Source organism: Coturnix japonica, chromosome Z (genome assembly GCF_001577835.2).
Source record: "Coturnix japonica isolate 7356 chromosome Z, Coturnix japonica 2.1, whole genome shotgun sequence".
NCBI lineage: Eukaryota > Metazoa > Chordata > Aves > Galliformes > Phasianidae > Coturnix > Coturnix japonica.
In genome coordinates, this window is record NC_029547.1 from 39,749,961 (window position 1) to 39,775,879 (window position 25,919).

At 40.4% G+C, this 25,919-nt stretch overlaps 1 protein-coding gene across 1 annotated transcript in view; it reads right to left on the reverse strand.

Moving 5' to 3' along the window:
• The window catches only part of ROR2 (receptor tyrosine kinase like orphan receptor 2), a 144,020-nt gene extending 140,674 nt beyond the window's left edge, over positions 1-3,346 (reverse strand). Inside the window, exon 1 of the mRNA XM_015849387.2 lies at positions 3,062-3,346. Coding sequence (XP_015704873.1) covers positions 3,062-3,134 — 73 coding nt within the window. The 5' untranslated portion in view covers positions 3,135-3,346. The remainder of the gene's footprint in view (positions 1-3,061) is intronic.
• Positions 3,347-25,919: the final 22,573 nt, after the last annotated feature.

Here is a 25,919-nt window from a genome sequence, read left to right on the forward strand (position 1 = left end):
TTTTTTTTTTTTTTTTTTCCTTTTTTCTTTTTTTAACGCCCTGAAAAAAATTATTATCTGGGCCAAACGTACAGATAGATGATACATAATGATGATGACAGTTTCTAGCTGACATTTACACTAAATGCAAAACACGAATTTAAGGTCTGAAGCTAAACCTTAAAAAGGACGCAAGTCCAATATGCAGAAAATTCACACAGATACAAAATAAATAAATAAATAAGCGTATTTGTTACCATTCCTTCCATTTCAGTCTCATTCTCTTCTGTGAATGGGCTAAAGCCACTGATTCGTAATTGGTGGTCAAATATATTCCCATGCTGATGGCGGTTCTGAAGAGAATTCTCACTTTACACAAAGTGAGTTTAGAAAAGATCAGCTTTCCTGCAAAATGGAAGCTCCCTAAATAGGATTAATTTGCTTTGTCAGCCAACTGGTCCTTTTCTCCCCACATCTTGCATTTCTATGCTATTTACAGCAGAAAAGAGATTGAGGAGAAAACAGTAATTCCATTACAAATGCCTAGTGTTATCTAAAGACACTCAAGAGGGAAAGATATTCAGTGGCAACCTTTGACCCAAGGATAAACTTCACCACTAAATTACTTAACAATTTAATGAACGCAAGAAAAAGCCCAATAAATGTTTGACCAAAACACTGTCCATGCAGTCAACGTCACCCACTATAAGTGACACCAAGATTTCTTATATTCAAAGCAGTATGTACTTCTACCAAGTGATCCAACTACACTTTCCAGACCTGAATCTCCTTTACCAAGGTCAGGAGGGGGCTACAGCTGAATTCTACGCAACTTTTAAGATTCATTTTACAGCTTTTTGTAGTAAAGCATTTAGAAGCATTCAGAGTGGATTGCTCCTTTATTTACTTCTCCGCTAGCACTCTACCCGAAGAAATAAGTTTATTTCACTGCAATGTTAGGGAGAAGTTTACAAAACACAGGCCTGCAAAATCACAGCACAGCATTACTATTTTTTTTTCCTTCCCAGATTTCAGTTGACATAATTTATATATATGCTTTCAAAGACAACTTTCTGCATACCCTGCAAGCCATGTGAGCATTACCTTTAGGTTGGATAAACATCCTTTCCCACTTAACAGTAAGGAGACGGAACAATCAAAGTAAACCTCAGGTTATGTTCCACCATACTGCGTACCCACAGTTCCACCACACTGACACCCTCTCTTCTAATCTTGTTTTAAAGCCCAAGATAACATTTTCAAAAATAAAAGATGAAATGAAACGTAGATGAACATCGTCTGTTTACCGTTGAGCAAATCTAATTAACCAGAAGAAGACAGATAAGCAGCAGAAGTACACGAGTATTTATTGTTGTCACTATGGGCTCTCGACCGCAGCGTAGAGGGGGGAAAAATAAAAACAAAATAATAATTAAAAAAACCGTCCATGCCACATTCCCACCATTAAGCGGTGCCGCGTGGAGCTGCACTGAGCGGGCCGCTCCCAATACAGCAGTCTTTCCAATGCGCGCACACCCGGGGACGGGGGCGGCCCAGGAAGCTGTGCGGGGCCGGGCAAATTGATGTTCCCCCCTACTGTCCCTCCCAGAGGGGAATAAAGGCATCAGAAAAAGTAAACTCGATGGGAGCTGACCCCAAACCTGCGAGAGGTAACTCGCTCCCCCGACACCACCCCCGTCCCAGCCCCCCTGCGACCTCGAGCTCTCTGCTGACCCGCTCCCTTCAAGGAAATGCAACAAATGGCAAGACCTGGGACCCAGCGCTGAGTAACAGGAAATATCGGCATCTGTCACCTCCCGGTGGGAGGTAAATGGATTAGCGAGAGCAACAAAGGGAAGAAAAGCCCTTTCAAACGTGCAATTGATTAACAAGTCCCCTCTAATCTGCAGCATCGCTGTTTTTCCTCAAAGACATCATCTCTCTCCTCTCGCACTTCGGTGCAGCTCAGCAGAGATCGGGAGCGCGCCTGGCCCCAGCCCGGCACGGAGCGGTGCTCCCGCGCCACCTCCCGCGGTCCCCGGGAAGGGTTTGTGGGCAGTGCTGAGGGGAGGGGGCAGATCTCCAGAGAGCGGTGTAAGGGGGAGATCAAAGAGCACTGTCGGACAGCCCGACCTCCCCGCTGCATTTCACATTCCGGGGAAAATGAAAACGTTAAACCTCCTCCCCCTTCTGCTCCGAAAGCGCCGCGCGTCTGTAGCGAACGTGGAAGGAGGGGGGGAGGGGGGAAGTTTTAAAAAAAAAAAAAAAAAAAGTTATGCTGCGACTTTCAAAGGAGCTCATATGGTTCCCCGCTCCCCCGAGGTCCCCGCACATCGCGGCGCTTCCCCGACAGAACCAGCACCGATCCCATGCCACCGCAGTGGCCAGGCACCGGGATGCCTGAGGCGCGCTGCCCCGGACGGGCGGACCCCCGGACACCGTCGGGAACGGGACACTCCGGAGCTGAGGCCCTCTGCCTCCATCTGCTGTGTGGACGGCGGCGGGCCCTCGCCTGCATTAACCCACCTCACCCCCCTGGTTCCCGTTGAGGTTCTGGCAACACTCAACGGCCCAAATAATAACACATTATTATAACCGCTCCGATGGGAAGGCTAGAGGGCGGGCGGAGAGAAGGAGGAGGTTCCACTCCTCGCTACCTACCCTCGGCAAAAACAAAATCCCGAACTTTTCCTTTGTTTTCTCCCTCTCTTCCCCTCCCACCGCCCGCCTCCAGACGGCCCCGGTGCACGGCCCCAGTCGGGGCGCAGCACGGAACGGAGAGGAACTGCGGGACTCCCGGGAAGGTATGGGGTCCGTAAGATCCCTCCCCGCCTTCACCTCCTGCCTGCCCTGCTGGTAAAAACGTTACATCGGGTCTCCAATTTGCAAAATAAATAAATAAATAGATAGAAAAAAAAATAAATAAATAAAACAAAATGGGTAATCAGCATCAACTTGGGATGCTGGCGCTCCACCAGCCTCATGCGGGACGCACAACTTTCCTGGAAGAGAAAGCACCACCCCCCGGCTCTCTTCTGCTGAATCCCTCCGAAAGCGGCGGCTCCCGGCGGTCACCCCTTACCTGCGGCGCGGAGTCGGAGGAGCAGAGCGACGGCCAGCAGGGCCAGGAGACGCAGAGCGGCCACGGGGACCATCCTGCGATCAGTGCTGGTGCCTGCGGGCGGAGCGGCGCGGCGTCGTGCAGTGAGGAGCGATGCGTTGCAGTGAGGAGCGGTGCTGTTGGCCCCGGCTCCCCAAGCGGGGAGGTGCGGTGTATGCTGCCGGCCTCGCACCGCCACCCCAGCTAGACTCTCCTGCTAACGGACTCACCCGGACTGGGGGGCGGGGGAAACCGCGCTCCTTTCCCCTCCTCCTCCTCCGCCTTCCCCAGCATCCCAACGTCACCGGGGACAAATCCGACACAGGGGAGGGAAGGGGAGGGGAGAGGCACCGAGGGGTGGCGGCCCCGGCGCTCCGGCACCCTCTACTGGGGGAGCACCTCCCGCGGCAGCGGCTGGAGGGATGGGTTCGCCGGAGGCGGGCCGGCCCTCGACTCGCAAGGAATCTCCAACGAGAAAATTAACCTGGGGAGGTGGGAGGGAAGCGATCAGCAGCAGGGCTGCGGCTCCAGACTGCCTCCTTCACCTCGCTGCGAAAACCAACGCCTTTTTGCATCCCCAAAACTTAGAGGGAAAACCCCGACGACGGCCGCGGTGGGACCGCGGGCCTGACAACCCCGTCTGAGGCCGCCGCTGCTCCGTTGAGGCGTCAAAAGTGATTTGGCTTCCTGCTCGTGGGCAGGAAGCGGTTCTGCTCCCAGCAAAGCTTCCAGACGCCTCAGCCGTGCTTTGTTACATGAAATAAGGACGCTCTAAGTGTGATTCAAGTGTGCTCTCTAAATCCTTTTTAGTTTATATTTTTGCAACTTAAAGATAGCAGTGCACTAAGATTGATAGTGCAGAACCACAAGCAGGCATCTGCTAATGGTTCCACAAACTTGAACAGTGGTAACATCTTAGTTTACCGCACTTTTAAAGTTATAATTGAATTGGAAGACTTCTTCAGAAATGCAGCATTCCCATCACTTTAGACTTTGATTCTTAGGATATGATGATGAACAATGCTGAATATATACAAAACTGTTTTGATGCCTTTCCCATATCAAGCTCCAAAATTACACCAATTTAAGAGTTACTCACATTACATTACACTTACTTATTGCAAACACAGGCTACAAAACAGTATTTTCTCCTTGCATCTCATTTCTTCCCTCTTAGCTCTCCATTTCCACCTTGAAAATTCCTCTGGCACCTGGGCATAACAAAGGGAGGCCCTGATCCCTCCTTCTAGGAATGTGGGATGGCTGAACTCAGTCCTTTGCCATCACAACAACACGTTTTATAATCCCTTTTGTAAACACATGAAACCAAATTCAAGAGCACTGAAGTCTTCTTTTAAATAAGTTCTACTCTTGTGACTAGAAGACTACTCCAGACCCTTCCTCTTCAATAGCCAGACAGCCACACCCACAGTGGCCAGCCCAAACTCATTCTGTTCATAACCCTTACCTTTGATGCCTCTGTTAACTTTTTCATTCACGTCTTCCCCCTTTCTGTTGTATGAAGTTACCACAAACACCCTCCAAATTTTATTTTACTACACTAATAAAGCTTAAATGTTCAAATTTCCTCTGAAGTGATAACTGCACTCCCCAGTCCCACCCCACTCTCTTCTCTTGTTCCCTGCATTTTTGGAAGTCTGATCTCTTTCTGAAGTGGTGGTAGAGTTCTGGGTAGTACTGTCTCTTCCACAGCACTTTCCTTTCTGTGCTCGGTAGGATGTACCCCCAGTGGTTACACTTTCCTGCTGATAGATATCCTGTGATGTACTAGAACATCTGCACCTCCTCCTTATTGGTTCCAGTGCATACCTAACAGCTGAGAACTGTATCAGAATGCCAAGTGTCAGTCCTTCTCATTTCTTTTATTCTATTTTGTTTCTCAGATTATCAATATCAGTTCTTTCTTCAAGATAAGCTACTCCATTCTGAGAGGCTCTGTGTCAGCAAAAAGCATTTGTCTGCATGTTGATAACATGCCTGAAGGTTTTTCTCAAAATAAAGAAATCTGTAGTTGGCATCAGAGATCAACAGCTAAGACAATCCTTCCACTTAATATTCTCCAAGTCAATATTTTTCCTTTTTCTCTCTTCTGCCACCTCCTTCTTGCAGTGTATCTATGAATCAGCTTCATCCTAACCTGTAATGTTTTGTGGAGGTCTATCAGAGATTAAATCAAGTCCAGCTGAATGAGGCATATTTACCACTATTGGTTTTTGAAAACCAGTTCAAGGAACCTTTGAAGTTCTCCTCAAGTTAGTGTATCTGTTTAGTAAATACATTTTATTTTATACACATCCATGATGTCACCTCAGTTCTTCCTCCAAACTCAGTCCTCAAGCTTCTTGAATTCCTGATCCCAGGGTAAGGGATCTCTAGGTATCCAGATGACTTTTTCCTGTCTCTTAATAAATATCAGCCACAGAGGCCAACAAAGCCTGTGTCTCAGGAAAAATGAGCAAGTCTGCATCACCACATGGAATGGTGCATGAAGACCAGATTAAACAGATGGAAGGCAAACAACCCTAACTAGACATGCAGGGTAAAGGTATTCTTTCCTTCTCCTTTCCCTAATTTTTTCTTCCCAAATCCTGGTGGTGCTGCTGTTTGGCTGTGATGACAAGCACATTTTGTGGTAATGGGATTCATTTTCTAGTGCAGGGTAATAGATGAACTCAGTGCCAACATGTCCAAGATACTGAACAAGAGACAGTGCCATGACTTTTACAGTGAAATTTAACCAGTTAAAACCTGTGGCAGTTACCTGCCAAAAGCTTTCCAGGTCTGAGTCTGTGTTCTAGAACTCCTGCTTGTTCATTTGGGTTTCTTACCTTCCAAACCAGGGAAAACTGCTTGCTTAAATCAGCCTTATTTAACAAAATCATTCAAAGATAACATATTTTTTTTCCCTCTCATGCTCTCAAAAAACAAAAATCTTACCGAAATAATTAGGATATAGATCCAAATATTTTTTATTTCAGAACACATTTGAATTTTATAGAAATTTCAGCTGGGAATGATTATTATATTATGATTGTTAAGTGACTAAAGCAAATTGGACGTTGAGAGTTAGTCTCCTTCACAGCCACAAGTGATTTTGTCACTGACCACAAAAATTGTCATTTCATATTTCACAGTTGCAGGGAGAATCACTTGCCAGAAATGAGGTGATGTCATTACGGAGAAGAAACCGCAGTATGAATTCTTGCTTTTCATTGTGAAGAAAAATGGACAACTGCACATTTCTTCTGTATTGGTTCACCCCACTCACGTAAGCCACCAGAGTGCTCATTTATGTTCTGTAGCATATGGCCCCAAACTGTTCTGTCGCTGTTCCACAAAGAAAAAGCTGTGCATGTATTTGTTTGCACGGCCATATGGCATATGCCTGATATGTGCTGTTGAGAGCAACAGGGAAAGTTAGAACTCTTCCTGAGCTGGCTTGGTAATCCCTGATGGAGCATGGATGAATTGCATTGAACCTGTCCAATAAAATCATAGTCACCTGAGGGTGTGAGCAACATGCAGTGTCTTTGGACTAGGGTCTTCTTAGTCCTTTCAGTCATAAAAGCAGAAAATGAAAGGGCCAAATGTTTTCTCTCTTTCCTCTATCAGTATTCCTATGGTTAAAATAATTAGAGAATGACTTAGTGAAGCCTAGAATGTGCAAAAAGATGAGGATTCAGTACCTCTTATACATACTAAGCACAAGTGTGAATATCTGAATCAATAAATTGGATTTGGAATTAAATGAATCTTTGAAGTGGCTATGATTACAGTAAAGAGTGGTTGTGGCATTTAGTCTTTCATTTCCTCCAAGTAAAACTAAGGGTTTTTTTGGTTTTTGTTTTTCGTGCAATTGTCGTTACCATTCATTGTAAGTTGTACTGAAACCCTTCTGTGCATTCCTTTTAGCAGTTTGTGTCAGCCTTCATCATGGCACTTGAACACCAGCCCTGTAGAAAAATTTGCAAACAATTAAAACTGTAGTTTTTTAGCTGACACAAATCCCAAAACAATGAATTTCTTTTTCTAGATGTTAGGCTGGAGCACCAACACTTAGATTTTTTGGCAGATTTCAGAGTAAACTGTTTTCTAAACTCCCTTAATAGCCTGACTTACTTGTTAAATTAATACAGAAATGCAAGTCCATTTCTGAAAATTTCAGAACTAGGATATTATGTTACATATACAGTACATAACATGCAGTATACAGAGCAACACTGAAACCTAGACAATAAGATATCTTAGAGCTATGTCAGTGGACATAGCAGAAAACAGCACACAAGGTCAGATCAAATATGGTTTAATTTCAAATACATCAAATCTTTTCAAGCCTCCATAAAGCCTATATGGTTTTATCTTAAGATCAACACCTATACATGAAATTCTCCAACAAGCACTGAATTGAAATAGGAATTTAAAAGTTAGCATCCAAAGAGCTGCTTACAGAGAGGGCTCTTTCAAGAGCATTTATGTGCATGTCAGTGTCTCTGTGACAGCTGTGGCAGGCACTGGGATGATGTGTGCTAAGAAATGGCTGTTTGATACATTTCTGTTTTTTAAAGCTAGCCTTAGCTGGAGATCAGACCATCTTCAATACTGGCACACTGGGATTCAGTGCCACAACAAAGAGGAACCATTACTTGTGTGTTCTGTTCCCATGTGCACTGAAGAGCTCTCCAGATAGGAAACATGTCATTGCTGCTTGTCAAAAGTGCATCAAGGACTATCTTGGCTTTTAAAAATATAGATGGATATACTTGAGAAAGAAGCAAAATCTGGAGAGACTATAAGCAAGCAGCCCAAGCTGATACTGCATGTGCCATGGAATGAGTTTTCTTGTAACTCCTCTGCCCTTGGAAACACAAAGCCCCAACGGACAACAAACGTTGTAGAAGAGCCAAGCAAAATACATTGCAGCTCTGCACCAGGAATCTGTCATGTGATAGAGTGAAATTTCTCTCCTTTCCTCATCTCCCCTCACACACAGGGGCACATATGGCATACACACATAAAGGACTGAGAGCTACCATGGGAAGAACTTCAAAGATAACACAGAAAAAGTAATGTAAACATGTATACAAGTGAAATTCATTCAGAATTACTGTGTTTAATGGCACAGAGCAGATGAGTGCCGCTGGCTTTCAGTACACATTCCCAAGTGTTCTTCCTTTGGTCTATAACACTTTGAGGAAGAACATCTGTCACATTTTCCCCTTCTCTCATCCACATTCTTAACTTCAGACTTGTGAAAAGTAAATTCAGCTCACTAATGAATTTTAAAACGCCTGTGATGCCCTAAACCAATGGTTTACTAAATCACACTCACAGAGCAGTATACTTACTGAGTAAGAAGGTGAGAATGACATGAACTTGCATAAATACACAAGCACAAATATGACTACTTAACACACATGCATAAAATAACAGGCAACATAGGTAAAGAATTTAATCTGAAAAAAAAGCTAGGGAAGGTATGATTACAAAGAATTCTGTCATATTTTAATGACCACATAAATCCTTTTCACCCCAGAGCTATTTGTAAGGCCTGTCAGCAGGAGAGAAAACAACTGGATCCCAAAGTCCCACACAGATCACTGTAGTTCTCTTCTATTAAAAGGCATAGAGATAGCCAGTAAAATTACTGTAACATATACTTTTTTATATATAACTGCACACTTGCACTATGTCTCAATCAGTTGTCCAGTGGTTTTGGCCTTGCAGGACCACTACTCATTGCACAGAAAGTTTTCCTTTTGTTTTGCTTTCTCTTTGTGTACCAGTCCCATAAACTCAAAGTTTACCAAAACTGAAAAGTAGGAAATATCTTTTCATTTAAGGATACTCTTTATCTCATCTTGTTCTCTTCTGTTGGAACTGTAACAATTCAAACAACAGTTCCCTACGTAAATAAATAAAAAACAGTCTACATCTTTTCTGTCCATCTTCTAGAACTTCTTTGTTTTTACTAAAGTGGATTTTTAAGTACCTAATTATCCCATCTAATCTGTACAGATGTGATCTTCAAATTCTACAAGTACATAAACCTTTCCTATGTCTATTTCTCCCTTACCTAGATGTATTTATATGACCCTTGACATCCAATGTCTTTAATTCACAGAAGTGACATAACAGTACTGAAGATTTATCAGTGGCAAAGAAGCAATCCCTACCTCACATTAGGTTTAAATTGCAGGCTCGATCTGATCTGCTAAGGGAGACGGGTTGTTGCTTCTGCCTTCAGGGATACACTAGATAACTCTTCTGAATGAAATGGTCTTACCTACATGTGTTACATATGTAGAAGTAAAGGGACTGAAGGACAATGTTATTATTTTATTTTATTTTTTGCACCTTCAGGGAATTGGATTTTTTGCATCTGGTCAGCCACTTCAGTGGCACCATACTCACCTCACTTCAGGGTTTGAAGTCAATTCACGCAATCCAGTTTTGTCTAATCTGAGGCTCCACACGCAGAGATCAGCATCTCTAGCTTAGGTTTAATCTGTTTTCTTCACTTTGATTAAAAAGTCCAGAAGGGATTACTAGATCAGCCACTACCACTTTCCCATATCAGTTGTAACATCACTCATATAAAATGGGTCAGAAAACCTGCTTTGGTTCTTATATTGTTCAAAAGCTGCTGCATCAAAATTTGATGGAGGTTTACATAACTTAGATAATATCAGCTGCTGTCCTGTGCAAGTGTTTACCTGCCACTCAAGAGAGCCTCTTAGTTGAATGCTTCTCTACTTCTTCCATTCCTAATCTACCGTAACAGCAGCAGTCAACTTCTTACAACAAACATGTAATTAAATTAAATAGCACAGTTAAATTAGACTCAGATGCTCAGCGCTATTGCAAGACTTAATGATATCTTTCAGACACCAGTACCATTTTTGTGGATAAGAGTTCATCTAAAAAATCTCAGCATGTGCCAGTTGTTGCATTGTGCAACGGTTAACATTATGCAATGCTGGCCAGACAGAAGTTAGACCCTGAGCAAAACTGTCCTTTGTCAGGACAGTGCCAGCAATCAACCCAACCAAGAAAAATAGGAAGCGGGGAAAAAAGAACAGCTCATTTCCAACTTAGTGCTGAAGCCCTTGGGGAACACCAAGGATAACTGGGGAAAGTATGAACAGCACTTTGTCTGCAAGTTATGGATAATAGGAAAAACAAAGACAATGGAAGATAATGTTATTTCTCTGTGTGGTTGGTTCTGAAGTACTTAATATTTATAGCAGTTAAGTTAGACAGGAAGGCATAAACTGATTTGGCCAAAAAGCTCCTATTTAGTCTTTAATACAAAACACATGAAGGTGGTGTAGTTTAACTTGGCATTTCTACATTTGTATAGCTTTTAGTTTAACAAGAAGAGAGGAAAGATGGCAAAGATAATTGTAATTGTTGAAAGGGCTTGAAAGAAATCAGCAGAATTTGTTTTATAGTGACACACAGTGCACAGGGCTGCTCACACAGAAATGAATGTGGATGGAGCACACTGCTTCTGATCAACATATGGCACTAGAAATAAAACCTATGAAATGAACAAATCCTAGTAGAATAACTGAACTATAAGAAGTCACTCCTAAATATATGTTCTTTAACAGAACTGCCACCAATGAGGCTGAACATGAAAGCTACAGTTTGCCCTGTTGAGGAAGATTCTTTGTGAGGAAGGGCAAGAGTTTGAGCTCCTAGAATGTGGACTTTGTACAAGGGTTATCTGCAGCACAAAAATAATGCTTCCTATTTATTTCCATGGAAACTACAACAGATGCAAAGGGCGCTGGAACACTATTTGACAGAGCAAATTCTCAGCTACAAAATGCTATTTTTCAGCATAGCCATCACCATTAGCTATGCATTTTTGCCAGCAATAAACAAGAGCCTGCATGCTGTACTCATAAAAATCTGCACCAGTGGAGGTGACCCACTGTTGCTGTCACCACTGCTGAAACACACCACCCACCACCTCACTGTGCTCACACCCACAGTTTAGACTCTATAAATGTTTAGCAAGTATCAATGAATGTTAGTGGGTGCCATTTTTTCCCCACAGGGGGCATGTACTATGGTATGGCAATAGAGGCTGAACTTTACCTCCAATATTCTATTATATATTGTTGCCATGTGACAGTGTGCAGCAGAGGGGCATTCTGACAGAATGCTGTCACATATGGAAGTACATAAGAAGAAATGGCATGGAATTGAACACCTCCATGTGGAAAAAAATGTACCCATTGACATTAATCAATGCTTGCTAAATGTTTGTGGAGATCAGAGGTATCTGGGGGTGTTGGTTGATGCTCAGATGAACATGAGCTGACAGTGTGCCCAAGTGGCCAGGAGGACCAGCACCATCCTGGCCTGCACTAGAAATAGTGTGGCCAGCAGGAGCAGGGAGGTAACCATCCCACTGTACTCAGCACTGCTGAGGCTGCACCTGGAGTAATGTGTTCAGTTTTGGGACCCTTACTACAATAAAGACATTGAGACCCTGGAACATGTACAGAGAAGGGCAAGGAAAAAGGTGAGGGGTCTGGAGCACAAGTCTTATGAGGAACAGCTCAGGGAGCTGGGATTGTTTAGCCTGGAGAAGAGGAGGCTCAGGGGAGAACTCATTGCACTCTACAGCTTCCTGAAGGGGCTTGGCCTCTTCTCCCAGACAACAAACAGGACCCAAGGAAATGGCCGCAAGTTGTACCAGAGGATGTTTAGATTAGACATAAGGAAAAACTTTTTCTCTCAGAAAGTGGTCAGGCACTGGAATGGCTGCCCAGAGAGGTGGTGGAGTCACCGTCCCTGGTAGTGTTCAAGAGGCATCTGGATGAGGAGCTAGGAGATATGGTTTAGTGGCTTGTGGCAGCAACAGTAATGGGAGGATGGTTGGAGTAGGTGATCTTGTAGGTCCTTTCAAACCACGTGATTCTGTGAGTCTATGATTCTATGAACCTATGATCAGTGGCTGTGAGCATCCATCCTGTAGACCTGATTTGACACATTCTGACTTCCTGCTATTTGAGCCAGTGAAAAGTGGACTGTGTGAGTAACACTTCCCTAGCAGCAACAACACCATCATAGCAGTTCTGAAAAAGTGGGTCATCTTCACTGGTGAGGATCTTTCGGAATGCAGCATGCAGGTTTTTATTTATTACTGGTGAAAATACACAGCTAGTGGTGTTGACTATGCTGAAAAAGTGTTTTGTAGCTGAGAATTTGCTCTATCAAACAGTGTTGCAGTATTCTTTGTATCTGTTATAGCTTCCATGGAAAAACCGTGGTACCACAGACTCAGTTTTATACTGATATGTGTGTATTACTGAAATAAAGAATATTACAAGTTCTTCTTTTGCAATCAGCCACTCATACCCCAAACCTACAATCTCCCACCTCTTCTTCTTCTTCTTTATTTTTTTTTAAATTATTTGAAAGCAATGCACAAATTCATTTAATTAATTCATTTATTAATTAATTCAATGAAGACAGAGTTAATGATGCAGCAAGGAGAAATAAGAAATACAGTTTTGCATATATACATCATATTTCCAGTCTGTTTACATTTGGATTTCCCAAAGTTATTGATGTAATTTCAGGCAATAAAATTCCAAGAAAAGTCTTTGCAAAATAAAAATATTTTCTCATATACACCATGACTGATTTAATGCTGATCTTGGAAATAGAATTTTTGTTCTTTTAATTTTTACTTTTATCATGTTGAATCACAGAAATTAAACAACTATTGGTAAGAATCCCAGGCCAAAGGCTATTCAAAAAACCTTAATGTCTTTAGGATCAGTAGTAATTCCAACGGGACCATGATGCTTAAGACTTTCAAGTCAGCCTTCCTGCCACCTACAATAAACTCCATATGATTTGTTCTGTTTATTTAGTTGTATAAAAGGCCAAGCTGATTTCTAGAAGCATTTCAATTTTTATTAGCATCAGCAGGAATTACATACATACATCAGTTGTAGGATATACTCTAAAAGAATTCATTTTTTAGTCAGAAGCAGATCTAAAGACAGATTTCTATCATGGCATTTTATTCAGGGGTTTTGATTTGATCCATGCTCAACAGGGGTGCCTGTTTATTGAAACCATGTGGTATCTGCTTGGTATGTAAAGAATAATACTGCTGCTGTCAGCATTTGCTTCAAAAATCTGATGCAGTATGTTATAAGGAAGATTCGAACAATCATAACTAAGATTTGTTGGGAAAACTTGAAACAAAGGATTGAATAAAGTTGAAAACTTATGGAAACAATAAAATCTGAAATGTTATAAGAAGAAACTTAGTATCCACATGGGAACTATTCTACAACCTTGGCAAATTTTAATCAGACGTCTAACAAAAGTAATGTAACTAACTTCTATATAAACAAAAATATGTGTACCTTCCCATAAAGAGATTAAACATTACAGTTTTAGATTTTTAGGACTACTATATGTAGGAATACCTGGTGCAATCTAATGGCATCAAGCTTTTAGAAAAATAGCATAGCCAACCAGAAGAATGGTTTCTAATACATTTTTATCCCAGATCATTGTTCACTACTTTTCATCACAAAGACTAAATTTACAGTAAAATTTACAATATAATTCTACTGGTTCTATTCTGTCTAGCTTTATTTGGTCTTATTAAACCACAGAAGAGATTTCTCCATCTAGAACACATAAACTGATATCCACCCTGTTCAGAACAGCTTGTCATATTTAAACTTAACTAAAAGCTTTTACTATCAACACCCATATATATTGGAACAATTTGGTATTTAGACAGGTCTGCCAGAAGTTATGGAGGGGTTCAGATGAAACAGTTGTTTCCCAAAGTAACCTAAAGCATTACTGTAAATTATACAGCAGATTCTGAGGACATAATGCTTAGAAATTTGTCTCATAAATAATACCTTGTAATTTCTAAATCACTGCATTAACAGTTTTCAAACTCTTACAGAAACACAAACATATGCAACCTTAAGTTAAAAAAAAACTGTGTAAGTACGTACTAGAAGTGAAGAAACTAGACCCTTAGGGACACTGACCAGCATTTTATGGAAACCGTGACAGTATAAAAATAAAACCTTCATTTTAGACCAGGATATGAAAATTCAAATTCTTCATCTTTTACTCTGTGCCTCAGAAGACTGGGTTAATCTTTGTGACAATCCTTCATTCTCTATTCAAGCAGTGAAGTTTTCCCCACTGAACTTGATCAGCATTAGTTCTAACATCTTGAGAGCCTAAATAATTGTTGAAGGCATGGGAAAAGAAGTATACAGAATCAGCTAAATATTCGGCTCTGCACAATTTCAATTTGTGCTTTCAGTTCATATTACTAGCCCTTCAACTCAAAACAATAGTAACCCACTGCAGAATAATGGAGTTATTGCAAAACACCAAAGACAATTGGTTGAAATTCTGTCCCCTGCTTTTATGAGACTGAAGAGAGATCAGGAGACGCTGCCTTGTTCTACACTGAGATTTATCTCACGTTGTGGCCTCTTGGATGGGAGCATGGAACACAGCCCTTACACTGCAGGTCATTCCTTCGTACTACCAGCATGAAGCAACACTGCCTCATTCAGAGCCATGAGTCTCAGGAAAGTATTGTGCCCTGCATAAGATGACCTAGTGATTCTCAAGCTGAAAACTCAACCTTTTAGGAACCATTGGTGTAATTGTTTCTCAGCAACAAAGGTGATCCAAATAAAGGTAAAGAACTTGCTTCTCTGGTAATGAGTTTAAAGAATATATATATATTTTAAAAAAAAAAGAAAATCTACTAGGGAGGTTTATCTACCAGGTACACAGTGATCAAAGGATATCACTTAGGAGAATCTTATGAGTATGTCTTAATATACAGCATACACTGTTTTCAATGGAAGAAATGTATTTCAGAGAGTAAAATGCATTCTGTATTATTTATTGTGACTATAAGTAAATTAAATAAAACCAGCACTACAGGACTTGAGCACTAAAGGGGTCTGGTGTCCATTGATTGTTTTTGCATGTTCAAGATCAAGATCCTAAGAAGAAGAATCAATGCTCTAAAATGAGGTAAAGTCCCATTTCTTAAAGCTGTTCTCTAGTATGCTGTAGGCATCAATCTGAGAACAAGTTCCTGACCCGAGCAGACTGCAGTGTGATCCATTATGGCTAGTCTGTTACAGATTTTGTCCTGTGGAAGACTTTTAGTATCAGCAAGACTAGATTCTACCACTAGCAATTGATACATACTTGATCCTGGTTCAGAACAGTTTACAGAGCCTTTTGAGATCCCTTCTAAAATCCCCTTTTTGTAAACACTAATATGGATGCAATTATTAATACATAAAGAAAAGTATTTAAAAAGCCCACAGCTACAGTGAAAGTTGAATTCTACCACAACAGACAAATGTTTTTCACAGATACGAGCAAGCACTGAAGTACCCAAATCTGATTATGAAGATAAATAGAACAAAATTAAGACCAAATTCATGACCTCAAAATTACAAATGTTTCTGGCTGTTTTAAGTTATAGTTACTGTTATTTTTCAGAACATAGATTTCATAACAGACGAATATCAAAGACCTTTTTTGAAGGGACATATTAGTATTAACTTAGGACGAGATTTTCGTGACAGCAAGTTCCTCAGTTCTGCTGGCAGAAGAAAAAGGTAGCTCAATTGTAGTTTTGTCTATCCTAGTGGTTAACACAGACACACTTGTTTCCTCTTCTTTTTGGCTTCAACATAAAGCCAAAGCTTTGCCAAGAACTTGGTATAATCTAATAATAACAATAAATTTGGCATGGTTTAATAAGGGATATACGTAACAGGGGAAAATATTTTGCTCACTTTTACCAATGAAAAGGTTTCTTCAGAAACTTTTCAATGTCAGTTTCCATTTCTTTCACATCTATCTGTATGGAATATAGATATATTTTTTATGTAAGATCACTTATTAAATAGCGATGGAGCAACAGTAAGAAAAAATAAATGTATTGGTTGTGTATTAAACTTTACTCAGAGTCTAATTCTTAGCTTAAATAGTCAGTTTCCAAAACACAAAAAAAAGGACAAATATCATCTGGGAATTCTGGTCTTTCTCCTTAGAAATATTTCTCCCACCTACCATATACCTAGGCTACTTATACAATATACTGGACATCTATTTTTTGTGTTAGATAAATGACAATATTAGGGCACAGCATTTCTAAAAATGCATTGTTGTAGGGTCTTTACTGATTACAAACCACAGAACTATCAGACATGGTACCAGAATACACAGGTCACATATCTTTTAGAGATAACGTTCTAGTCTTTTTGACTACTGATCAACAGTGGTATAGTTCTCAAAAGTGTCCTTGCTGTAAGACAACATATGCAAACTCTTAATTTAAAGACACAGCTTCCACAGTTAGCCACTGCAAAATGCAATCACAACATGGCCAAACACTGCAGATAAGGGAAGGCAACCAGTGTCATTTAACTGTACTTGTTCAAGGCCTTCAACATGGTCCCCCACCACATCCTTATCTCCAGATTGGAAAGATGTGGATTTGGTGGGTGGACCACCTGGTGGATAAGGAATTGGTTGAAAGGACACAGACAAAAGATGGTGATTAATTGTTCTGTGTCTGGGTGGAAGCTGGTAAGCAGTGTCCACCAGGTGTCTGTCCTGGGACCAATGCTCTTTAATATCTTTATCAGTGACATCAGTGATGGAATTGAGTGCACCCTCAGCAAGTTTGCTGATTACACCAAACTGAGTGGTGCGGCTGAAACAGCAGAAGGAAGTGATACTATTCAGAGGGACCTCCGCCGACTTGAAAGGTAGGCCTGGGTGAATCTAATGAGGTTCAAATACAACAAAGTGCAATGTTCTGCACTTGGGCCAGATGAATTCTGTATATATATACAGACTGGAAGGAGTGGTCCTTGAGAGTAGCCCTGCAGAGGACCTGGGGATGCTGGTGGATGAAAAACTTAACATGAGCAGCTGCAGCTTGGAAAGCAAATGGTATCCTGGGATCCATCAGAAGAGGGGTGGATGTAGAGGTGATTGTCCCTCTCTACTCTGCCCTTGTGAGGCCCCATTTGGAGTACTGCATCTAGGTCTGGGGCTCTCAGAACAAGAAAGACAGGGAACTGTTGGAGGGGGTACAGAGGAGGCCCACAGAAGTGATCACAGGGCTGGAGCACCTCCCCTATGAAGACAGGCTGAGGGAGCTGGGCTTGCTCATCCTGAAGAAGAGAAGTCTGTGGGAGGACCTCACTGCAGCCTTCCAGTATCTGAAGGGAGCCTATAAACATGAGGGAGTCAACTCTTTGAAAGGGTAGATAATGGCAGGACAATGGGAATGGTTTTAAATTGAAGGATGGAAAATTTGGTTTGAATATCAGGGGGAAGATATTTACAGAGAGTGGTGAGGGGCTGGAACAGAATGCCCAGAGAGGTTGAGTATGCCCCATCTGTGGAGGTGTTCAAAACCAGGTTGGATGGGGCCCTGGGCAGCCTGGTCTAGTATTAAACGGAGAGGCTGGCAGCCCTGCCTGAGGCAGGGGAGTTGGAGCTTGGTGATCCTTGAGGTCCCTTCCAACCCAAGCCATTCTATGACTCTAAGAAATGAAGTTTGTATGATGTGAACAAAATATTCTTAAAAGATAGAAAGTGAATCTCATTTCAGTTATCAGTTCTGCATCAGCAGCACACATTTTCTGATTTGTTTACTTTCAGCGATCTATGTCTTGTTTAGTCCCTGACATATTGCAATTGCATTGTTTCAATACATGATTTGTTATATCCCAGCTCTTAGTATTCATCATTTCTGATGACCACAGTAAGTCACCTAGGGATAAGCTCGGTACACACAGCAAAGCAAAATTTGAAATCCAAATTCAGTGTCTATCAGGTATTTCAGAATAACTGTTCGATGACCCTAAGTAATAAGCTGAAACAGGAGAGACATGAATTCAGAGGGGTTCTGAGGATATGGGTGCATCTTTAACTTACATATGCTCCAAGTACCCTACATTCACAAGTACTGTGCATTCTCAAATGCTACACCAAAGCACGAATCCTAAGTGCAGAAATTAGTAAAAGGCATGAACAAACTGCTGATGTGATCAGTGCAAAGCTCTTAATTACAGGTCATTTTCCATTGCAGGGACTTCAGAAGCTTGGCTAGTGGTGGTACTTGCTGTTCTTAGTTTAGTTTAATTTTTTTTTATTTTTTTAATTGCAGATGTTGGGGGGGGAAAACCTACAACGGACGGAGACCATAGTTTGAATATAAATAATGACTCAGACAACTGTTTTTTATTTTCATTTTTGTTTTCACTGATTGAGAATGTAAATTGTACTTCAGTGCTATTGTGCTTTGTTCTCTCTCTCTGTGAAAATGTGTTCTGCATTAAAGTGCATGGATAAACTAGAACAGCTCCAAATATCACCCTTCAGCTTTTGTATAACACAAGAGCCAAGAAAAGATAGAGAATGCGGTTTTATGACCAACAGATGGTGTAATTGGTATCATAGATGTTTTTATGTCAGGGGGTCTTAGGTTCATTCTCCATCTGGAGCCTTCTCAGATGTGTAGCTAAATGATTAAAGAAGCCATATTGGGTCAAAAACACAACCACCTGCCTGAGGGTAAAAGTATTGCTTTCTTGATCTTGTTGCTATACTGCAATTGCCTTTCATATTATAGTTCTCAAGTCAATCAACACAGCACTTAGTACAAACAGGACTCAACTATTCAGTATCAGTTCATTTATACTCTTCAGGATTTCAAATGCTTGATAAACCTCACAAAAATCCAGGTTTGCTTATTTGATCAAAAAGGTATTCTGACTTGGACTGATAAGTGATAGCAATGGGCCAAAACCCAAAGGGAAGGAAACAAGTTTACTAGACAGACCTATAGATTCAGCACTGGTCAGTAAGTCAAGTAAGCTTACACATTCCAATCCAAATTAAACACATTTGCATTCAGATAGTAAAAAGCACTGTTATTACTCAGTGCAATGACTTCATCTACAGTTTCTGAATTAAGATGAGAATATCCACACACAAAAAAAGTTCAAATCCTACAAAATAAGTGTTATACACAGTGTATTTGGCTAAAAAGGGTTATGGATGAGTTACAACAAATGATTGATACACATGATGATGCCACCAGTTTGCTCTCCTTGTGGAGTAAGTATTAGCAGCAATAAGTGCACAAAATCAGCAAAACCCTATTTTTATGATTCCACACACTCTTACAGTTTTATGCTCACTGTGTACTGAACTTGCCTGAGATATATCATGATTTAGCTGCTCTCCACAGCAGTACTGATATCAGGAACCTTACATGACTAATGATGCAAACAATTATAATGTTTCTAATTAACACCCATGGAAGTTACCGCTGTTTCACATCACTTCACTGTGAAACAGCCTGTTACTCTTCACAAACTCTGGAGTAAAGACAGAAACAGGTAACAATACTAAAAAATAAAAATATTTTCCATTATTGAATTTCCAATTGAAATACTGAATTGAATATATTAACAAATTGCTTTCTGAAGACATTCATAATAGTCGTAAATCAATTGCTTAGGTGGAGTTCTAAATCCATATTCCTGAATGCTAAGCATGTTTTTATATAGGGGCATTTGTATTATATATGTTTCCTGGTGTAAGGAAAAAAAACCAAAAAAAACCAAAAAAACATGACATACCGTTAAGGAGCAAATAAACATGTATTTTCCATCTGCAAGCTTACTGAGGGTACTCAATCCCCTCATCTAGGCCAAACAAGATGGGCCCCAGTAGCGACTCCTGCAGGACGACACTTGGGTTGCCAGCTAGTCTACCAGTCTGATCACCCAGTCATAGAAGGAAATGAGGTTGATCAAGCACAACCTGCCTGTCATGATCCCATGCTCGCTGGGCCTGATCCCCTGGATGCCACACGTGTGCTGTGTGATCTCACCCAAGATGATTTGCTCCATCAACATGATGAACTGTAGCTCACCACACCATTATATTCATGCTAGCCTCTAAGCACACTGCCTAGATATCTTAGTACTTAGATATCATCAACATAATCAGTCAAAAGCCAAGAAAATAAGTTTCCTTGTTAATTTAAGTACTTTGTGTGACTTCACGCAGCCTCTTGTTTACAAATATACTGTGTACTGTCCAGGAACATCCCACAGCTTCACATAGGTCTTGGGAACTTCCTGTACTGAAAGCATTTTTACAAAGACAAATAGGAATAAAACTGTAAATAGCGTGAATGTCATGCATTCATTGCTGTGAAATATTGCCTGGTGTCCCAATGCAATTATCTGAGAAAACTAGCTTGTTCCTGCAAAAATGTCAACAATTATTTCATCATGTTAAGGCAGCAGATACTTTCACAAAAGTACTAATTAGCGTACTGGACACACATCTTCAGAGAAAAACTGAATCCTCTTTCACTTTCAGACTCATTTGGAAAACATATGAGAAAGCATATGAAGTTTCACAATGGTCTAAAAGTTTCTGTTTCAGTGTCACCTGTAAAACAGATGTTTCACACTTTTCTTTACTATTAGTGCCTGTTAGAAGCAATATTGTTATACCTGCAAAGAATGAAGAATCACTGGGTTCTTAGACTATGTTCTACTTGAATAAAGACAAAGCAACTACAAGACAGTCTGTTCCAGAGTGAGATTCTTCTCAGCTTGTCTCCTCAGATACATCACTGCTGCCAGAAGGGATGACAAACACACATGCAAGGGTGTATACCAGCAACTTAAGACGTCTGAGGCTTCTCCTATTTTCAGGATGAGCTGTGTCAGTTCCTTCAGTCTCTGAGTATGATTCTTGAACAACTTAGGCAGCATAAAACTTGCACAATGACCACCAACATTTCCATAATGAACTACCCCAAGGGCAGACTGTGCTGTCATTTTTCTGTCTGTGGCAACTCTTTCAGTTGCAGTTTAGCTTACTGCACCTTTCTCTTTCCCCACCCCAACTGGCTGCGCTGTGGATTAAATGCTATATATTATATATATGCTGCATGTCTGTTTATTTAATTCTAAGGCACAAAGTTGTTCAAATCTTGTCATTTAATACAAACTCTTATCTCTGCTCAAAATTGTTTATAGTTTTGTGCTGTTTCTTTTTCTTTTTCTTTTCTTTTTCTCCCCCCCCCCCCCCCCCCCCCCAAATCTAGTTGTTTTCAACACTTTTCTAGTCCAGCATAGCAAATGTGCTCATAGAAAGATGTGTGGATACATAATAAATTCCCTTTGTCATCAGACACTGTAGTCTGTCTTCAGGTTGCAAAGGGTATGTGTAACTTCTTTATAGATTCTGTAAGATTTCCCAGTTGCACCTAATTTTGCTGTGAAGACAGCCACCATCATCACATTAACAATTATTTTCTTATAAACATAAATAACTTGTGCTATGCAACAGTTCCTGGTATCCAGAATCAAGCTCACCATTCTCCCATGTGTAGTCACTCCCTAGACTTGGATGGACAGCCAATGGATGGGCAACATTCTGGTGGTGATTAACTTCAGAAACCTAGTCCCAGTAACATTACTAATGATAGCTAGGGTTCTCCTGTTCATTTTTTAATATTAATATTTTTAATATTACAGCTCCATTGCAGCTCTGTATTCTTATAACTCTTAACGAGCAATTAATGAGCATTTAATGCTTTAGTTATTACTGTCCAAATATCAAAAACATCCTTATCTTTCTTCATCTTACAACATTCAAAAAATGATTCCATTTCAAACATCTATCTCCAATATACCTGATACTGCAGCTGTAGTATCTTACCCATATTAATTCTATGGTTTCAAAAAAATAAGAATAATATAAGAAATAAGAAGAATATAAGAAATAAGAAACTTATTAAGGTGGCAGAACTGGCCTTCTGTACTTAAAAATGACCACCAACATTGAGTCACTGTGTGGTTCAACAGATTTCAATTTGTACTTTAAGCCTCAATGTATACATACACAGTAATATGCACAGCACTCACCAGCTCTATCCAAATGAAATAGCTGTCCAATTGATAGAATCATTTGAGTTGAAAGGGACTCCTAAAGATCACTTAGTCTCTGCAATGAACAGGGATATGCACTATCTACTAGATCAGGTTGTTCAGAGCCAGGACCAGTGTGACCTTGAATATCTGTAAGGACACAGCATCCACTACCTCTTTGGATAACCTATTTCTAGTGCCTTACCACTCTAAAAAACTTCTTCCTTATATCCAAACTAAATCTCTCCTCTTTTAGTTTAAACCTTTTCTCTCTGCCCTGTCATCACAGATCCTTAAAGAGTCTGCCCTCTTCTTTCTTACCGTCCTCCTTTAGATATTGGAAGGCCACTATCATGTTTTCCTGGAGCCTTCTCTTCTCCAGGCTGAACAGCCCCGCCTCTTTCAGCCTGTCCTAGTAGAGGAGGTGTTCCATCCCTTGGATCATTCTTGTGGCTCTCCTCTGGATGCATGTAACAGGTCCATGTCTCTCCTGTACTGAGGGTTCCATATCCAGATGTAGTACTCCAGGAACAGATCGATTGATAATATTTTCACTGCAAACATCAACTAATATATGCATTTTATTTTTAAAGACCGTCAGATTAAAGCCCCAATTTAAAGCAACTCTGTTCTCATTCCTTGCCTTACACAAGTCAATAGCAGCACGTCTCTACCTTCAGAGAAAGTGGACATAATCCCTTAGACAAGGTCTACTGTACACCAAATGCTTAAAAATTATTTAATCAACTAACTGCATTTATCTTTTATGGCTGTCCTGGAAAGTGATAAATGAGGAAGATGACTATGTATTGGCTTAATTTCTTATTTTATACATGATAACTCAGTAAGTGTATTATCGCAAACACTGGCTATTATTTGCTAGTAATTCTAAGATGGCATATCACAGTCTATATATATTCTGTAACTAAAATCATACTCATCATTTGCACCATGATAAATTCCACTCAAAATATATGTAATCTAAAGCTAGCTTTAAGTATTATCCTGAATAAAGTTGAAACAAAAACAAAGATTAATTCTTAGAGCAATTAACTGCACAGAACAGCCATTTCTTTACTGTATTGTGTGAAAGAAAAAATCTAAGGCACTGAAAAATAGTAACAGAAAGTCAAAACAGTTTCTTAAGTCTCGTATGAAATGCTGATATTACTTCACCTTGTCTTCTCGTTAGCATCCCTCTCACTTGTACTATCAGTAATGCACTGAACTTAAATTCTTTCCTTTGTATCCCACCCCCGGGGTCTACTGAGATATTTTTCAATATCATAAACATGCTTATTTCAATGGAAATTTTGAACTCTGCAAGTATTAAGGATTGCCATTTCCCGGTGGAGTTAGTCAGTCTCTCCTGATTGTTCCAGATGGAATATCATTAAGTGAATTCAATTCTGATGTGGCACTGCTCCTAAATGTTGGTCAAGATTTTTAGTATCCCCAAGTTGTTTTTGTATCAGAAAGAGCAGTTATATTACATTGACACTAGAAACCTGTTCAGTATCAGGCATTCACACAAACAAGTAAGTAAACAAACAGAAAGCAAACACACTTGAATGTTTTTAGTCCAAGAAATAAAAACACCAATTTCACCTACTACATATGTAGATCTCTTTAGGAGTTTAGTTTACATATATTTTTAAGTATTTCACCCTCCCATATCTTAAGTGCATCCATGTTCTTATTTTGCTTTGCATCAAATGCATAGACCCCAGATTAACTGTATTTCCAATTCCACTTAATATTTTACATGTGAATCCAGTACTTACTCACTCTTTCAACACTGGCTTCCCTGTTGAAAAATGTACCTCAGTCACCCCATGAGTATTCAAAGTCAGGTCGGAACAGGTTAAATAGACAAATATAATCCATGTAGTAAAACAGTCAAAATTATGTTATTTTATTCTGTAGCAGTCTTTCAGAGGTGAGCATATTTTACCTGGATTTAGGGGTTTGCTGATATATTGGAAATTCCAGATCAAGTCACAGCAAAGCTGTACCTGGCCCAGTGTCTATTTTCTTTTAGTACCTACTGTCTAAGTACTAGAAACTGGTTGTGTATAGAGCAATTCTTCCCTGATTGTTACTTCCACCTTCTAGTAACTTGCAACTCAACTGATTTATTGTGTATGTGACTTTTATTATACTTACTTTGGAATGACCTAACACACACACAACAGGAAATGAACATCTGAGCAATCCATCAACAGCAAGACAGCCCAAATCCATTATCTTATTAGCATGAAAACTGCCAAGGAACATAAAAAACACAACAATAAACATTATCCAGACACTTCCTTTTATTGGAATACTGAAACAGTTTAATGCACAAATACTTTGTGTTAGTGGTAAATATTTCCTCAACCTAAGCAGCATTTCCAGCTCATGTACAGTTCCTAAGTCATCTCAAGACATGAGACACTTTTGCAGTAGCAACTTCATAGATCACAGAATGCCAACTCTTCACAACCCTGCTGAAAATAATAAATTCCAGATGGAATGACAGAGAGGAGACAGTATCCCATTCTGTGCAGCGGCTGGGCTTGTATTTCAAAAGTGAAAAGAAAACAACAATCAAAGTTATACAGCCATACTTCTTTCTTAATGGTTTCCTTACACACTTTACCACCTATCCAAAAATAATTATTAGTATAAAAAACAGAAGAGTCATCTGTAGGTTTTTCTATTAAAAAAAAAAAAAAGACCTCATACAAATAACAATCAACTATTAAACCCCCACTTATCATTCAGGTGCTTCCACTTAGTTAAAACTCTGTCCAAATAGGTGGCAGGGTGAAATAAATAAATTAGTTGAATTAAAATTAAGAATACAGATCTTTGTTTTCAATACGAAATACTGAAGTTTCATGTGGGAACACAAGGAACACTATCCAGAGCAGCAGCTGTGAAGCAAGACAAACAGCATGAGAAACCAATGCTGAGGACCAAGGATGTCTCTAGAAGAACAGAAAAGCAAAAGGAACCCATTGCAAAAGAGCCCATGGCTCTGATTGGATAAGTATCTGTATGCACAGCTATGGTGTGTCTGTGCAATACTTTCTCAATGTGTAAAGGTGGATGGGAAAGTTGTAAGCATGGATGGGAAAGCTAAAATGGAATCTTATGAATGTATGTGAGTTATGTGAGAACCTGTAATAAATGATTTGGATCGTTTACATCTGAGTCCAGGCCTGGTTGAAACAAATGGCACCCTGGAGCAAGGACTTGAATCAGTTTATTTGGCTGATGGGTGGCATGCCCCACTCAGCTTCAGTCTGCTGAAAGGAACCAGGACTGACCGCACAGCAATGTCATCTCTGGGAGATCAGAGGTGAGCAGTGGGGAACTGTGGATGGGAAAATGTCCAAGGAATGTAAAGCAGTTTACCAGATGATGGAGGGTATTCTGCAGAAGCATCATACGAAGTGGGATGGTACTCTGAGAGACCCCTTTTTAGTACTGGAGTGGATTTGGGATATTATGGGGAGCTCACTAACAAAGGTGCAATAAGTAAATCTCAAAGTGCTACAGAGAACTTCAAAGTAGCATCAGCTACTTTTCTTAAACAGATAAGCAAAAATGTCTGTTTCAGAAATCCAGGTTTTCATTTGATGGGGCAGTTTGGGACGTAATTGGCATGAGACTCCGGGACGTTGCTACTTGCTCAGATACTGCAGCGCAAAGCCTTTTAGGGCCATGGAAAACTGTGTGTGAGACTTAAAGAAACATACGGGTTCGGCGGGCTCGGCAGAATCCGCGGCGCTTCCGTCGTTTGGAGC